General features: G+C 27.4%; 1 protein-coding gene across 1 annotated transcript; it reads right to left on the bottom strand.

The window, feature by feature from the left end:
• Positions 1-12,100: 12,100 nt before the first annotated feature.
• Positions 12,101-15,066, bottom strand: LOC114179438 (protein trichome birefringence-like 2). Its single transcript, XM_028065781.2, has 5 exons — positions 14,148-15,066; positions 13,652-13,844; positions 13,374-13,564; positions 13,013-13,171; positions 12,101-12,761 (listed from the first exon to the last, which is right to left on the bottom strand). Exons 1-5 carry the CDS (start codon positions 14,843-14,845, stop codon positions 12,419-12,421), a joined length of 1,584 nt encoding a protein of 527 aa, XP_027921582.1. The 5' UTR covers positions 14,846-15,066; the 3' UTR covers positions 12,101-12,418.
• Between the last annotated feature and the right edge of the window lie 4,151 nt (positions 15,067-19,217).

Here is a 19,217-nt window from a genome sequence, read left to right as displayed (position 1 = left end):
TCTATTATGATAACTCATAAAAGGTTCTGGTCTTGGTTAGGTCAAGTGGAGGATAATGGAAATCTTTTGTAAAATGGTTTTGGGATGTTAGTTTTGCAGTTTCTTGTATCCACGATTTTTATAAAATAATTATCGGTGATGTTCAAGCTTATCAAAACATTCTTTTGGTGTTTGCTCTTGTAGAGGTTTAGAAACTAAGTTGAAGTCTTTAGGTCCAACGAGGATATTTTGGTACTGAATGAAAGTGAATTAATTTAAATTTTTGTTAAAAATACTCCGTTTGTCCTCATTTTTCTACCAAAATCTTAATTTGGTTGTCGTATTTTTATTAGTTCACCTTTTTGTAAATTAGTATCAATTAGGTCCTTATGTAGAACTAACACCGTTAAGTATGTGCTACGTGTCAGCTCCTCATTTTTTTAAATTTTTTTGAATTTTTTAAATTTTTTTAAATTTTTTTAAATTTTTTTAAATTTTTTAAATTTTTAAATTTTTTTAAATTTTTTAAATTTTTTTAAAAATTTTTTAAAAAAAATATTTGTGCCACTTGTCAAAGGGGTTTTTAATATTTCTGCCAAGGTCACTTAGACCTTATGTTGAGGCATTTGAGATCTTAATGATACTGTCGAAATTGGTTTTGGTGATCTCAATGGAAAATTATGTTGAATTTTACTTAGTAGTTTTTCGCTCATTGTTGCTTTTTCTATAAAATTTCTCTTGTAAAAAAATCTGATAATGAATTTTATTTCTCTATATTTTATTTCAAAATCAAAACAACATTATAAAGCTTACCATCTTGCAAAAATATGTTGAGACCAAATTTTGAGCATCTTTTGTCAAAACACTTGAGGTTGCTTTGTAATCAATTCAAATAAAAAACATTTTATTGAATAAATCATTTTGAAATTTTCTTAAACATAAAATTATTAACAAAATTTATGTTTTAATGGTAGAATACTTTTGTTGAGTAGGCGATACCAAATACCTAAATATATATCACAATTTGCTCTTCAGAAGACCCTTGAACTTTTTGATTTAAAATCCCCCCATAACCTAATTTAGAGGCATTTGTTTCCACTATTAGAAAGACTTTTGGGTTTGATATTCCTAAACAATGAAGTTTTTAACTAATTCTTTAATTTTTATTATAGATTGAGTCATTTATTTTGACCATGCTTTTTCTATAATGGTATACAAATTATCATAATATTTGGAATAAAGTCTAGAATATAATTTACACAGCCTAAAAATCTTTGTAATTATTGATTATCTTTTATTTCATTTGAAAATTTATTGGTAAATTCTAAGGATCTTTGTATTGGAGTTATTGTATTCTCATAAATTTCATAGCCTAAAAATCTTGTCTTTGTTTGAAATATTTTCATTTTTCTTGTTGATACTATTAATCTATTTTCTTTCCTTATCTTGATAGATGTATCTAAATGATTAACATGTTTATAAATATTTTTTGAAAAAATTAATTAATACATCATCTAATGTACTATTTATTGGAAATTTCATATAAGGGTAAAAAATATCATCATCATGTTTTGAAATTTACTTGGTGCATTTTTCAATCCTTGTTCATAATGTCCAAAAGGTACTATAAAAGCAGTTCTGTACCTATTTTCATCTTTTACTGATATCTAACAATTTCCTGATTTTAAATAAAATTTTGAAAATATTACTACATCATGAACTTTTTTTATTAAATATTTTTTTATTTGGTAGATAATATCTAATCCATTTTAGTACTTTATTTAAAGGCTTGTAATTAATTACTAATTTTGGAGCTTCCATTTTTGCTTTAGAAGCTTTCATGACATAAAATTCTATACAACTCCATGGTGATTTAGATGGTCTAATTAATCCTTTGTCCAAATATTCTTTGAATCTCTTTTCTACGATATTCTAAAAATTGTTGACTCATTTGTATCGGTCTAGCTTTTTTCGAAATTTATTTTTCGTAAAAATTATCTATATATGGCAAAGATATAATATATCTTTTCCCATGCCAAAAAAACATTAGGATTTGTTTCACATTTTTTTCTACTTTTTCTTCATAAAATTTATAATTTTTTTAATATTAAGACTATTCATTTGTTCTTCTATTCTTTGACATTTTATTTCTTCATTTAACATATTTATTTGTTTTTTTTTCTTTATATCTATTTGTATCATGAAGGATTCTCTTAGAAGATTTAACTCTCTAATTGTAGGTGGTTTAATAAATTTGAAACAAATTTCTTTTTCTCGGGTATTAATTACCGATAATTGTAATTATCATATTTTATTTTCTATTTATTTTTATCTTTTATTGTTATTTTATTATTATCTTTTTTAAAAAAATTTGTTTTATTTAATAAAATTGGAAAATATAAGTATTTGGTTTACATATCTAATATTTTGCAAATAAGTAGAAATATTAAAAAAATGGCTTAAATATACATTTAGTCCCTATTTTTGTTGTTTTTATTTAATTTGGTCCCTTTTTCGTTTTGTGTTCAATTAGGTTTTCATTTTCATCAAATTGTGGTCAATTTGGTCATTTTCACTAACGATGTTTAAATAGTTAACATTTTTGAATAGTACATGTCACGTGTCAGCTCGGGTTTTTTTATTTTTTATTTCTTTTTTTTTTATTTTTTTTTCAAAAAGTTTGTCCGTGTCAAGTCACAATTGTGCCACGTGTCAATGTTAGTGTCACGTGTCAGTTTGTGGTAATATTATTTTTTTTGTTCAATTTAGTTCATATATTCGTTATTTTTGTTCCAATTTTTATTAAAATAAATCAATTTTGTCCTTTTCAAATTGACACTAAATTTAATATCTTTTATACAAATTATATTAATATTTTTTCTAAAATTGACATTTTGAATTTATTATTTTTTAAATTCAATTATAAATTATTAAATTTAATTATAAATTGAATAAAATTATTATATTTAATTGCTAAATAGAATATAATTATTTAAAATATTATAAGAATATAGTTATTAATTTTTTTCTAATATTTATATTCTAAAATACTTTTAAAATTGATATATAAAAATATTTTAAATATTCAAAATATTTTAGAAAAGTAAACTAATATTTGTAAAATTAACATTTAAATATAATATATTTTAGATTTTGATATCTAATATGAAATAAAAATATTAAATATTTTAAATTTAAATGTGAATTTTACAAATGTTAATATATATTTTTAAAATTTTTATAATTATATTTTAATAATATTTAAATAATTATATTCTATTTAAAAATTGAATTTAAGAATTATATTCAATTTATAATTAAATACTATAATTTATAATTGAATTTAAAAAATAACTAATAATGATGTCAATTTTAAAAATTAAATGGTTCTATTTTAACAAAATTTGGGACTAAATTAAACAAAAATAACGAATATAGAGACTGAATTGAACAAAAATAACGAATATCGGGACTAAATTAAACAAAAAGAAATAATACAACCACAAACAAACTGACACGTGGTACTAGCATTGACATGTGAAACAATTGTGACTTGACACGTGGACAATTTTTTTTACAATTAAAAAAAATAAAAAATAAAAAAAATTAGGAATTAACACGTGGCATGTACTGTTCAAAAACGTTAACTAATTAAACACCGTTAGGAGAAATGACCAAATTGACCACAATTTCATTAAAATGAGGACCTAATTGAATACAAAACGAAAATAGGGACCAAATTGAATAAAAACAACAAAAATAGGGACCAAATGTATATTTAAGCCTAAAAAAATTAAGAAGAATATCAACAAAATTTGACTAACAAAGTTATCAGCAAGTATTTATTTTTATTTATAAATTTGTAAACTTAATACTTATCTTTTCCAATTTTATTAAATAGAACCTAAAATGTTTAAAAAGATAATAATAAAATAACAATAAAAGATAAAAATAAATAAAAAATAAAACATGATAATGCCAATTATCAAAATGCTCTAAACTTTAGATTTTTTATGCCCTCCTGAAAGTTTAAAACTATAAAGTAAGAAAAACTCAAAACAATGCTTTATACTAACACAAAATCAAATGACTTCTCAAATTAATCGTAATCATGCAACAAAATAGAATTTCACTTGTAGCTTTGAAAACTTAAAACTTTGAAAAGACAAAATCATGTCAATTACTAATCCCAATTCAATTACCTGAAAAAGGATATAATAAAGTTAAAAGTGGTGTTCCTAATAGCATGGAAGTATTCATATTCTTAATTAATACAAAGGAGGTACTGTAACATACCTTGTTTTTACATATATTTACATTGGATAATTTATATGGTATATGTATTTTTTTATCAATTTTTGCACTGGTAAACCACGTTTTTTAATAATATTACGTAGGAACTAATCCTTCGTGAATACAATTTACATATGCTCCAAAGTAGACCAAGGCTAATGTTTTAAATATTTCTTCTTTTATAACTAAAGTTACTTCAAGATGCCATTTATTTCGGTATTTTTTTATTTTCTTTTATATTCTTTTGATTTCTTATATTCTCTTTTCCTTCTAATTCTAATACTCTATATTATAAAGATGTATCATTTTCTTTTAATAGTTGTATTTTTTGTTTAAGATTTTTTATTTATTTTAGTAAATCTTTTATTGTTACTTGTTAATTCGAACTTTGGAATCTATTATAAATTTCTTTCATACTTATTAGATTTACGTCCTTTTGAACTTCTTCGCTACGTGATATTAAATTTTTTAAATTGTTTTTAAAATTCATTTTTTTAAGGTTAAAATTTCTAACTTATCTATTATAGAAATTAACGTAGAAGTTTGGTCTTTTGTTAGCATGTTTATGTTTTTACAATTTGCATAGTCACATAAACCTGAACTCAAAATAATAATCATCTTAATTATTTTTATTTAAACTTTCACTATAAGTTTCTTATTCAATAAGTTCTAATTCTCATTAACTATTTTTTGAACTTCAATTATTTAATTTAGGGTTAAATATATTTTTTGTCCCTCAAGTTTTAGTAAATTTTGGAATTAGTCCCTCATCAAAACTTTATACAAATTTAGTCATTCATCTCTCAAAATGCGTGAATTTAGTCATTTTAACCAAATTTTGTTAAGTTTATTTGACGTTTCAAGCGCATTTCATGATCTTATTTAAGTTAACATTGAAACAAAAATGTGTCAAACAGTGTAAATAATTTAAATACTATCATGAAATGCGCTTGAAACGTCAAAAAAACTTAACAAAATTTGGTTAAAAGAACTAAATTAACGCATTTTGAAAGATGAATGACTAAATTGGTCAAAAGTTTTGATGAGGGACTAATTCCAATTTTCGCTGAAACTTGAGGGACCAAAAACATATTTAACCCTTTAATTTATTTTGAAGTTTTGTGAACGATTTTTTTATAGGATTTTCTATATGTTTTTTCTTATTTTTTTAATTACTTTCTTCTTTCTTGCACTCGGTGCTCTAATAGGCTCCATGCCATATGGTTTACAATGTACCTATTTCTTTTTTGTTGACAATACTTTCTTTTCTCAATTTATTTTGTAATTTAAAGTTTGTACATACAAGTATTCCTCTTTCTAACACTATATCGAGTATTTGACCATAAGTTAGTATTTCATATGTTATTGGTTTACCATAATGTTTTTCTAAATTCATTTTTACCGTTTTCGAAAATATTTTAGGCAATCCAGCTAAAAGCCTTTCCTTCCAAAGCCAGCAAAGTGATATTCTCTTAGGGTTATTTTTGATAAAAAAATTGCCTTTATACCATCAATAATTTGACATTGATGGACAATAAAGATTTGCTAATTGATTTACAAATCTTTCTTTAAAAATATTTGGATCTCTTACAAAATTTTGAATTATTGAGTAAATTAATGTTGAGACGCCATTTCTTAATTTGCTTCATTTTTTACACTATTAAAACTTATTAATTTATCTTATTTTGTATTAAGATTATCCCACCAACATTTTTAGTTGGTTAGTAAATCTCTGTACAATAGTTATACCGATAGAATTGTAGATACAACCTTTTGTTTTATGGACAATGACTTCCATTATCATCTAACAAGTTAGATGTAATATATAGTTTGTTCACTCGTTTCATCTAGAGTCTATTTAGTTATTTCATTTTCAAAAAAAAAAAAAAAAAACATTTTGTACTAAATTACCTCTTTCTTCAAGGTGCACATTAGTAAGTGTAGATTGAAGATAATAATTTATAAGTTTTGGATATATTCTTAACTTACTGATTTCTAAGATATTTAATATGTTTAATTGATCTAATTTCTTTATTAAATCTTTTATTTTTAAATATGTATCACTTTTTCACCATCTAAACTCTTGGTACATTAATTAACTTATATATTGGTACTGTAAATTTTTTTAATAGGAGAATTTATGATTTTGTGAACCTTTTTTTTCCCAACCCACATGGGTCATAACGAAGCTCTGTGGGCTAATGACAGCTCTAGATGTACAAAAGGAAATAACCTACTTGGATTTATGTTTCTGTTTCGGGCTCCAAAAACTTAAAAGCCTTTTAATGAAGGAGGGTCCTGCTATTGAAACTCCCCTTATTACTTTCAAACATCCTAACCTTTTTCTTTTTAGGAAAATACTCCTAAACGTTAAAAAAAAAAAAAAAAGAGAGAGAGAGAGAGAGAAGGGAAATTAACACAGGTTACAATTGTGCTAGAGGGACGAATTTAAATTACACAACAAAATAAGTTTTCGTTGTGTTTATTTTATTTTTAAAAGAAAATCTGCATAAAAAATATTAAAAAAATAATGCGGCGAGAAGTAAATTCCTTTTAGCTTATTTTTTCACTCTCCTTTATATTAACTCTTTCGATCTAGTACAATCTTATAATACCTATATACTTGTAGTAAGAGACTTAAAAAATAGTTTTAGTTAATAAATTTAATATTTTCTTGAATCAAGATAACTTTTGTGAAAAAATAAATTTAAACACAAAAGAAAATATAAAGTAAATATTCGTCAATCTTCCGTATAGATAAGTATCTACAAATAAGAGACATAAAAAGAAATGATAAATACAATTAATTTTGGCAACCTTAGGTAGAACACGAACCAAGCAGATTTTTAGACAAGCTTTGTGGGACGACACAAAAGAAGAAAAAGTTTTCAGTTATCTTCAACATTGTTTAAGAAAAATTCCACACAGAAAATAAACAATTCAGTATGGGAAGAAAAGTAAAGAAGTTAAATCTTTTATCTTCCTTAGTTCCATTATAGTTAACCTTCATCAATGCATGTTCTAATTTTGAAATAGACAAACCATAGCAACTTTCAATGAACTTTTATAAAGTTCATAGAGCAGCTCATCAATTCAATGTAAAGTATTCTTTGAAGTCCAACCAGAACGGTCAAAAGCCAAGTCTTTTCCGGTTTCTCTGGCTCTCCTTAACTATGAAGGAAAACATTATTGTTAAAAACTCCTAAGCTTGATGAATCCTATGAATACTTTTTAATTTTCTTTCTCTGATATAACCCTTGCATCATGAACATTTATCCAAACAGCATTATTATGTGTGTTAATTCAACATACCTTATTAGCAACATGCATATACTTTGAAATTGACAATCTACATGTAGTGTATCTAAATTATACCAGATATTTTTGTTTGAGAGGAAAAGAAAAAGATAAAATTTGATCTCTAACAATTATTTTTTACTTTGATTATTTTTTTCTAAAATAAAAGAAATAAAATGATAATAAAATTAACATCTAACTTTTATTTTATTTAAAAAAAATTAAATTAAAAAAATTATCCTTTTCCTTGTTTTTTTTTCTCTCAAAATCCTCGCTCTCAAGAATAAGAATAATATGAACAATTCCATATTCGAAATAAAACTAAAACTAATTCGTATAATTTCTAATTTTCATATGGAATGTCTTGGTATTCACAAAAGTTTTATATCAAATAATTCAGAAAAGGAAAAAGTAAAACACTATTTGGAAAATAAAGAGATGATTTAGAACTCAATAAGTCTTTCGGGGGATCACGAAGACTTGAGTATTTGTGGGTTATAAGAAAATTTGCAATTTTATTAAAAAAGTTATATGAAAAGATTCATAGTTTTAATTGCAATGTTTTTAATCTTATATATATATATATATATTAGGATCTAAGTCAAAAATTATAATCATTAATCGGAGCACAACACTTTTTATTTAAGAGTGTAATAGTCCTATCGTCACGATTCGATTGTGACATAGTCCACTTGACTTCTGTCACGGGATAATTGATGTCACACACAATGATCTCTCTCAATAATTGTCCTACTAGATATCTCAATTTTAGATTGTGACTTGACCGACCTAACATCCGTCACGAAACAATTGTACAACCCGCAACAATTAACAAATATAAAAAATTTATAGATTTTACTAGAAAAATTACATAGTCAGTAATATAATAATCAAGTGTATGTGCTTCCACTTAATTTTTTTTATTGCATGCTTCTCTGTTATTGATGATATATATAATAGCTAATTTTATTTTGATGGTTGTTGAGATAGTAAGGGGTACATTAACAAAATATAGGTGTTAATAAAAGCAAAAGGGAACATACCAAAACGGGAAGGGAATAAGATTATGACAATATGTGTAGGGTAGGCACTGTTGAGACGTCATTCCTAGTAAAGCAAAGCTAGTGTAAAGAATACATTGAAGGCTTCCTAGTACCTTCAAAGGTTTATATAGGCAAAATCTGGTAGGTCGTGGTCCTGGTCGTCATTCGAAAATCACACCAAATAACGAAACCTCTAATATTATGCAATTAGCCAGAAATTTGAGCATGATCTTCAACTCAAAAATAATGTGAACAGTTGTACTAGGCCTTCTTCAAATGACATTTATAATTATTACTAAGATGATTACTGCCTAAGCAATCCTCCAAATTTGAACGTAAATTAAACTGAACTCACAGTAACAACATAGAAATTTTGGATTATGAGGGGCCCCAAAACTCAATTGCAAATCGGAACCGACTCAGATTTTCCATTAAGTGTCGTGTGCCCATTTGCAATATGGTGGACCATTGTGCTTTCCATTATTAAAAAGGAAACAGAGGTTAGTATAAATAATTAACACAAGACAAAGCAATCTTATTGATCTGACCAAGTGAAACCAAATGGCAGTTTTTGTTTTTGTTTTTGCAATAAAGGCCACGAAGAAAAGTCGAGAAAACAAGCTTTGATTTGATCTCCTTCACTGTAATATACGCTTATCTGTTGCCATCTACTGCACACACTATGAGTGGTTACAACAGTAATAAATAAATTGCAAAGTTAGATTCTAAAAGGGTGTAGAAAAAAAAAATGATGTACATTTTGTTTGTTTGCTTAAAGAAGAGGCAAGGTGAAAAAAAGCTTGAGTGGATAGTCTAGCTGCTATTATTGTGTGCATATCTGATAAGGAGATCACTTACCATTTCAGTAAAATGTCCCTTTTATTTGGTAAACCTTTTTTTCTATTTTGGTTCCTTGTTTCATAAATAACATGCTTAGATGCGTGGTGAAAAAGTAATCAAAAACACATATTTTGCAACAGTGTTAGTTTTCGACACGATAAAACCAAGTTCAAAAGTAAGTCAAACAAGGACCCTTGTAATGTCCGTTAAGGCAGAGAGAGACAGAGAGAGAGAGAGAGAAAGGACTCTTTGAAGCTATTGACTGCAACTTTTATTGACTAATATATAAAAAAGATGAGTCTGGTGTTTGGTGATAGTGGAATCATTGTTTTCAGAAAGAAGGTTGAAAAAGCGTGAGAAGATACAAAAGAAGAGCGTATGATAAGGATTAACATAAGGAAGTTGAAAAGAGTTTAGCTGAATTGAAGGGTCGGGATTGTAGATTTTGAGATCTCAAATTGGAAGCAATGTATTTTGACACGTTGCAAAGTACAAAAGACAAGAAAACAAACATTGGGTGTTGTAGCATAGCTTTGCTGGCATGGCTGGTGAGAAAGAATGAAATTAGTGGATGATTAAGATGATATGTATCATTGAAAGCAAAGTGGGGATACAGAATCACCAAGTGGATTCACTCACCCAATAACTTCCAATTATCAAAAGTCAAGCACCAATGAAAAAAGTAGAGGGTCGGTACCCATGTTTGTTTCAAGTTTATTACATTGACACTCATATCCTTCACTCACACCATTCTCTACCTCATGGCAGAGTTTAATCTGTAGTATAGTATCATAGTATGAAAACAAAACTTGAAGATTATGGAAAATGGTGAAGGTAAAAGGTTATAGTTTAACACCACCAGAAACTAAAGAATATTTTACTCTAAACTAAGAGTTGGTTAGATTAGCTCTATCCTGATTAGAAGGAAATTAAAAAGAAGTTAGGTAATTGGGTTAAGGTTAAAATAGTCCATGATCAAATAAATGCTATTTATTTATTTTGAATGGACAGTCTACTGTGTGTTATCTCTCATCACTTTCTTTCTACAATTGCAACTTTTAAATTGAATGGTTTGAGAGAAAAAGTTTGGATAATGAATAGATGATAGCACTTGTGAGTTTCTCAATCATCAGCTATTTAAAGCAATGGTGAGAAACTAAGTTCCCCACTAGCCTTCTGTAGAGCCCTTTGGAGAAAAATCATTGAAAGCAATCTATCTGGTATAGGCATGGAACTTTGTTGGCAAAAATCAATCCATGGCTCTTGAAGAAGCATGGAGGATTGTGTGAAAGGGTCCTCACCCTTCACACTCCACCTCTTACAGTTTGCTTATGCTTAGCCATTGGCTTCTCTAACCACTAACCACAAAGGGAGGAACATAGTATTCTCTTTGAGTCTCATGAAGCAGAGAAGCACTCTCCATAGGTCAGAGAAGCTTTGGCTAGAGCCAAGCAAACCGGCAAGTCACAGAAAGGCAATGGACTCTCTCTCATTAAGGGGTCCTTATGGCTATGTATTCACTCTATTATACTCCTTCTTCTTCTTCTTCTACAAGTAGAATGTAATAAACAAAGATGTTCTTTCTTTGAGAAGCTATAGCTACCAACTTGTGTTGTCCACAACACTCAATTTGCAGATCACTACAATCCGGTTCTCTTCAGCTTCTGCAGATGAGTAGGTAGGTAATTATAACCTTGTATTCCTCTCCCTTTTCCCTAACCTTGTTGTCTGTCTTAGTGTGTATGCTTGCTGTGTTGTGTTGTGTGGCCTTATATGCAATAAAATAAATTTACTAGTGTTTTAGCTCCTTAAAAGGGTAGGGTTATGTTCTGAACAAGTTGATTGGTTAGAAAAGCTGCAAAGCGCTCCTAGAAAAGTTGTTAAAAGTAAAAGATGACCAACCCACTTTTGCACTCCACTTTCTGATTTTACTGAGATTAACCCTGTCAAAAACAACACTCACAAATGGAACTTTTATTTGCTAAAATTAATATGAAGTCAATCACTAGTGTTTGAGTGTTTGTTTTTCACCTCAACATACACTTTGCTACCACCTTTTTTGTCTTAGAAAGTGAAAGAATCTCATTGAACATGGTTACAACTAATACGGACACCCGTCAAAGACAGTGTTTATCTGTCTTTGAACTAGTTCTACAAGTGGCGGTTAAATTTTGGTAAAAATGATTATAATTATTGAACATGATTAAGATATGTATCCGAAGTAATCTTAATAACAATGTTTCTATTGTAATGTACAGGTAATAAGTGAAATTGATAGTTATGGATGCTAACTAAAGGAGCTTGAATTAACCAATAAAACTGAGTTCAATGGTTCATGAAATATATTGAGCTAAAATTTGGAACAACGAAACACATTCATCACCATATACCCTTGTATATGTTCTACTAATAATTAAATGTCAGAAGAATATACTGTTTAAAAGACATGTCATTTTGTCCCATAAATAGAATCTCAAGCCCCATTAGGAAATTGGAAGAGAATTTGATTTCACCATACTTATAAGCCATTGTGTCTCATAAAATAGAATCTCAAATCCTAGACCATCATAAAAAAACTACCCTTTTGCACAAATTTGATCCTGTATTTTCTATAACCGATGTATCACATAGATTCACATAAAACTAAATAAAACATAAAAATTTCGTACCATTCCAAGTATTATGATTTGTGCTTGTAAACACTACATACATGAATACAAAATCCATTTACTTTTTTCCCGGAAACAAACACCTTAAGAAATCTGGAATCTCAGAATCATGGGAAGAATTGGCAAGGCAAGCCAATCCACTATCCCTGTTTCCTTCCCTCGCTATCTTGTTCATTCTAATCAAACTATCACTAAAGGCATGCAGCAAAAAACTCATAGCATACATATGTCGAATATTACTATAACTATGCAAAAAGAATAAGAAACTGGTAGTGGAATGATTATGAGGAAACTTGTTCAGCTTTTCCAATTTCCTGTTCCATATTTTAAGAGTGAAACATATAGCAGTTCATTCCAAGTATCTGGTACCCCAGGCAAGCACCAATGGCTGCAGTCTTCGAATAGTGCAGTAGAGTTCTGATCCATTGATTTCTTATACTCCTTTCTGTATACTGAAGGATGCCCGTCTTTTCTGTAATCTGTAAGCCTACTTATATTCATATACACTACTGGGGTTTTCATATGTTGGATCACACTTTCTAGAGCCCTCATTTTTGAAGGATACTTTTGTAAGTAAGTTTCATTTAATATTGGCTCAGTTTCTTTATGGCACTGTCCTCCTGAATTCCACTGCCCACCCCTGCAGAGAGTATTACAACTTACTCATGGTATAACAGATGCATATGAATCTCTACATTACTAAATATACCACTGAAGTCACCATCAACTATTGCATAGACATAATTGTGGATAGCCAAAAGAACAATGAGACAATTAATATAGATGAGACAGGGCCTTGGTAAATAAGTATTTCCTAAGTAGCAGATATTTATTTCCAGTTAGAAACAAGCTTCGATTGAATTGTGGAAACTATGTAAAAGAGAACAATACCAGAAATGGGTGACTGAGTATCCTCGGAAGAAAACCCGAGTTTGATTGGCATTGATTTTTCTGTCAACCCATTTAGCCCAAGTTGTCAAGGCTCTGGTGTATGCATCCAGAACCTTGAGTCTTGCGTGTACATGGTTTCCTTCCTGATAATAATCTTCTCTGTAGCAGTACCAGATGACAGCAAAATGAAGAAAAAAAGAAAAGAAAAGTGCTTATTTGGAGCACATGAAGCAAGCAATATATAACAGAAGATAAATTAAGGAGAAAGGAAGACGAGAAATAAATATTTGATTGATAAATCAATCTCACATTACACAGTTACAAACATCAGATAATGTGGTGTATAAGAAATTGAACTCACCCTTTTGATGTTTTATCATGGGTCCACCAATGCCCTGTGTTGAAGACTATGATATTAGCATCTTGGTACCTGGTCTTAGTCATGTCCATCAAATCCAGTCTTAATGTCTCAAATGATCCATTTTTGGACTTGAAAGTTGACTCTTGAACAATAAATGGCGAAGCAACAAAGTCCACCGAACAATTATAATCCTACAATACAGCAAAGAAATTACAGTAAGACACCATAACGCTACAAGATTCAACTAGACAAATATCAAACAAGTGAAGGAAACTCACCTCAAATCTAAAAGAATAGACACCTTTCTTCTTAAATTCACTTCTTCCCGAAATTTCAAATACCCGTTTCTTGTTCCTGATGCTTTCACGGAGAATGCATACAAGTGACTCCCACATGTTCCTGTTCAGTGAATCCCCCACAAAAACCAGCCTCTGTCCCCTCAACCTCTCCAGAAAATCGGTTGCATTCAAACTGAGAGATCACATGATGACATCAATAATTGATCAAATACTAGAACAATAACTGTACCTTTTTTCTTCAATCACATTCATATCATGTCCCAAACACTTTTGCATAAAATTTATAATAATGAAAAAGTCTTTGTCCTAATTTCATATACATACATTGTGTTTACCGTATATCTTACTTTCTCATCATTGTTACAGTAAATATGAAATATTGATCTCTTTTCCTCATTCCATTACAAGCTACTCTTCTGTTCTAGATTAACATTAACACTTCAATATTCGTTACCAACAATTATTATATCTCTACCTTGGAATTTTGCACCCATATGGCTGCCATCTCCATTTTACATATTCTGCATCAGGCCTCCCATTCCGGTGACAGTTAAAATCTCTATCAATATGTGGACAAGACCCCAAAGGATAATATGGCTTTGATTCATCTCTTACCCACTTTCCATCAAAAATGTCACATTCCTCATGTGAACCATCCTGCATTTTCTCATAATGAGTGACAGTTGCATTTCTTGAATTATTTTTCCCAACCAAATCTCCTTCTTGTTTTCCTTTGCTACTACTCTCTGACAACAAATAAGAAGAAAAACTATAATTCTCCAAACCCTTGACACTCTTTGTTTCATCCAACACATGATTCACCCCATTTGTTCCATCCACAACTACAGCACTTCCCTCTTTAATAATCTTGACAGGATTCTTGTACTCGTCAGACTTTGAAGAGTTGGAAGTGCTGCTCCCAGAGGAAGAAGAGTGGCTAGTGTTGAAAGGCAAGAAGGGGCAAGAAGCAAGGGAAGAATTTGCACCGATAGTGTTTAATTGTGGAACAAAGACTGCAACTTTGGGAACCCTGAGGGATTTTCCAAGAATGAAGAGGGACAACAAAACAAGAGAAGCTACAACACCTAAACTGAACCAAGAAAAAAGTCTTCTTCTGTGTGGCAAAAAGGGATCAGAGAAGGCGAGTCTCTTCACAGAGAAAAGAACATGCATGCTGCTCTTGCTACCAAAACCGAAAGCTTAAGTATATCAGAGTGGTTTTGGAGGTGTGGAACAAGTGAGAAAACGATTGCGCTTGGAGATTCAGGGTTGAGTTGGTGCAGGGTGTGTATGCTTATGAAGGAAGGTGGAGGAGTAACACGGACAAAAACAGAATGAACCGCTGTTACACTAGGAGGAATACTATAATACCATGTTCCAACAAAAAAATCTCTAAATACCTTTAAATGTTATTTGTTTTTCCAATTTAAGTTAATTAAGGTAGGTTAATTAATTTTCCCAATATTATTATATTTTCAAAAAAATAAGAATATTTGTAGTCTTCTCAGACAAGATGCAAAATTTTGAACAACCATAAAATACTCCTCCTTCTGTCATCATTAGAAAAGGTGAGTGAATGAAAGGAAAAAAAAAAAAAAAAAGAGTAGAACGAAAATGTTCTCTAGTATTTTTAAGCAAGCTTCAACTTTGCTCATTTGTTGATCTAAAGCAGCATCCATATAAGTCTCCATTGTAGGATCAATGGATTTAACAATTTACTCAGTTGATGCAGATGCTGGTGTGTGAGTACGTGTTCCTTTTGTTTTAAAAAACACACATTTTTAGAAGTATTCAGACAAAAAAATCTCAACTTCGTATGATAATAAGAAAAAAGTTTTTATTAACACAATTTAACTTGTGTTTTGTTTGTTTCTATCATTTCTTTTAGAGGCGGATTTACCAGTTTGCTTGTTACAACAACACACATTTACAACACACATTTTGATTAATAGGAAAGAACATCACCAAAGTAATTGTTAACTAAAAAAAATTATATGAGAAAAGGATCTTCATACATCTTGAGATATAATTCCTCGTTTCATGTGTAATCTAGATTTTAAATTTGAATTTTCTTTATTTTCCTTTGAATTAAATTATTATTGGGAAATGACTTAATTGAGCATAATAAATAAGTTATCTTCTCTGTTTGAATCATAATTTAGCTTTTCTAGACAGTATTTTATCACATGCATTGATATTACTTATTTTATATAATTAAAATTTAAAATAAATAAATATATTTAATTATGTAACGTTCAGTTCAACGTATGAAAGTAAGTTAAGATGTAAATAAAAAAACGAGAGTTAGGAATATAAAACTTAGAGCTATTAAATTAGTATATTAATATTACCATCTCCATGATTACACACCATGACTATAGGAATTTAGTGTGTTTGTTTCAAAAATAAACAAAACCTTCAAGAGTTTATGAATCCATGATTTGACATTATGAGACACATATGGAAATTTTTTATTATATACTAACAAACTAATTAATATTTGAACGTAATCTACATAATAATTTATCACCAGTCAGGGTAATTATTTTGTGTATACTCAATTATTTAAATCTTAAAGGTAACTAATATTCCCATCAATTTCAATGTCAATAACAATTTTATTCAATTTCACATCAATACAATAATAGTTTTTTAAAGAAAAAAATTTGGCTAGATCATATTATTATAAAGTTTATTGTCTCTTGTTTTTTCTTCTATCATTTATATTTTAATTTTTTTTTAATTTTTAATCAAAAATAGAAAGAAACAAAATAGAAAATTAACCATTATTTTATTAAATTTTAAACAACCTTTTTACTTTTAATACTTGAAGTATATATCAATTATCAGGAAACTTTAACTTATTTAGTTCAAGGACGTTCATTAAAACTTTATTGTCTCTAAATAAAATAAAATATCTCGCATATTTAAACAGTAAATACATGGATACATTTTTTAATTGAAACTTATTACCTTTATAAGTATTTTTTTTTAATTATAAGAAAAACTGAAATTAAATTGTAAAATACATTAATTTGAAAAAAAAATAGTTTGTCTCAAATTATATTTTCAGTATATTTTTAAAAATGTTTGTGAAAAAGTTTAACAAAAGAAAAACATTCTTTAAAAAAAACATATTTGTTTGATTTTAATGAAACATTAGCTATTGTTTTCAAGTTTATCTTCAAACAAATTATAACAATGTCGTTATTTATAAAACATAAAATAAAGTATTTATTCTGTGAAAGAAAATATTAAAATTAATTTAGTAAGATTTTTCAAGAAACTGTCATTCTTAAACTACATTTGGTTTAAGAAAAGAAAAATGATAATATTAGCATTTCATAGTTTGTATGTTAAACATTTATTATTTGATATAACTAATTATGATTATATATTTATATTTTAGTTAACTATTAATTAATTTATATGTTCATAACAAAAGTTGAGATGAAAGACTTATATCTTTTTATGTTTAATTTTACTGTGAAAAGTTTTTATTAAAATGAGAAGTGAATCGACAAAGGGAAAGAAATTGGTAAAGAGAAGATTGGTGAAAGATGCGGTGGTGTACAGATAGATAGATGTAGGGTACCACCGCCCTCCGCATAGTATGATAGCATGACACATGTATGGCTGATCTCTGCATGCACACCAAAACAAAGTTTTTCTGGAGGAAGTACAGGTGTAGCGAGACGACGTCGTAACTGATGCAGCTTTAAGGTTGTGCAGTGCATAAAGCTAAGTTCTGCCACCACTGTCTGCCACATTAATTAGCCATGTGTTTGTAGTGTTTGTTTCAAACTTCATCATACCTTCGCTTCCCCCACCATATCCATCTATCTCATCATAATTCATTCACATTTTCAAGGAACTTTTCTTAACTTAAATCAATATATTTTTCTTTTTTCCTTATATACTTACTGTTAATTAAATTTTAAACATTTTGTAAATGTAAAATTTGTTAACGGTTAAATATACTTTTTTCCTTATTTTCGTTTTCTTTATTTACTTTAATCTTTATTTCGTTTGGATTTAATTAGATATGTTAATTTTAATTAATTTTTTAACTATATTTAAATAATTAATATATGTATACATTATATATCACGTGTTAATTTCTTTTTTCTTTTTTTTTATTTTATTAATTTTTTTTATTTAAAAGTAAAATTATGCATGTGTCATCTGTGTCACAGAATATGTTTATATGTTTATGTTATTTTTTTTTGTTCAAAGTAATTTTTTTTGTTCAATATAATTCTTATATTTTTTATTTTTATCAATTTAATTCTAATACATAATTTTGGTTGAACAATTTTGTTTCAATTAGACAAAATTTTATTATATTTAAAATTTAATTATACATTATTATATTTAATTATAAATCGAATATAATTATTAGATTTAATTATTAAAAAAATATAATAATTTAAAATATTATTAGAATGTAATTATTAAATGTTTTACTAAAACTTTTATAATTAACATTTAATATTTTTATTGTGTTTTAGATATTAAAATCTTAAATGTTTTAGATTTAGATATATTAGTATATTCTTATAAAATATTTCTAATAATTTTAAATGTCAATTTCAAAAAAATTACTATATCTAGAATATAATTACCGGAAGAAAATATTTATTAATTATATTCTAATAATATTTTAAATAATTATATTCTATTTAATATTAAATCTAGGAATTATATTCAGTTTATAATTAAATAAATAATTTATAATTGAATTTTTAAAATAATTAATAAAAATGTAAATTTTATAAAAAATATTAGTATAATATTTATAAAAAGTTTAAATTTGGTCTTTGAAAGAGATAAAATTGGTTTTTTCTAATTAAAATTGAGACTAAATTGAATAAAAATAACGAATATAAAGATTAATTGAATAAATATAACGAATCTAAAGACTAAGTTGTGTTATTTTGAGAGGAAAGACTAAAGGGAGAAGGGGAGGAAGAGATTGGAAGGATTAGAGAGTGAAGTTTATATTTTTTTTATAAAAAAGATTAGGAAGTAATTATGATGTGGATTAGATAATGAAGTTCATGAAAGTTTGTGATTAAATTAAGTATGATATTGAAAAAAACTTTTAATAGATAAAAGAATAAGATTACCAAAATATCCCTAGTATTATAAGTAATATAAAATGCTATATAAATTATTTAAAATAATTTATTTAATTTCTATTGATAGTGTGAAATAATAAAAAATATATTTATATAAAATGAATAATAAAATTTATTTAGTATAAAATTAAATTTGACATTTACCGCGTGTAATATTTACGTGGGAAATAATTTATTTACATTTTATATTTTCTTTTATTTTTAATAGTAGTATTTGAAGTATAAAAATTTCGATTTATTTGATATGAACATATTTCTTAATTTGATTATGTTTGTTAATAATATAGGTAGCGGTTTTTAATAAATTTGTTTTTTTTTTTTCAAAATTTATAAAATTATATATTTTTATATATTTTTAACTTTTAAAATTTTAGATGTTTATTAATATTTTTTTTAATTTTATT

Source organism: Vigna unguiculata, chromosome 3 (genome assembly GCF_037176805.1).
Source record: "Vigna unguiculata cultivar grain cowpea cultivar isolate G323 ecotype 2 chromosome 3, ASM3717680v1, whole genome shotgun sequence".
Classification (NCBI taxonomy): domain Eukaryota; kingdom Viridiplantae; phylum Streptophyta; class Magnoliopsida; order Fabales; family Fabaceae; genus Vigna; species Vigna unguiculata.
Note: the sequence above shows the minus strand (reverse complement) of the source record. Positions and strands in the feature narration are given on the sequence as shown.

Coding starts and splice junctions, on each gene's coding strand:
- LOC114179438 (XM_028065781.2), bottom strand. CDS start 14,845: ATGCATGTTCTTTTCTCTGTGAAGAGACTCGCCTTCTCTGATCCCTTT. Junction 13,845..14,147: donor TATGGGTGCAAAATTCCAAG/GTAGAGATATAA, acceptor GTGATCTCTCAG/TTTGAATGCAACCGATTTTC. Junction 12,762..13,012: donor TACTCAGTCACCCATTTCTG/GTATTGTTCTCT, acceptor TACTCTCTGCAG/GGGTGGGCAGTGGAATTCAG.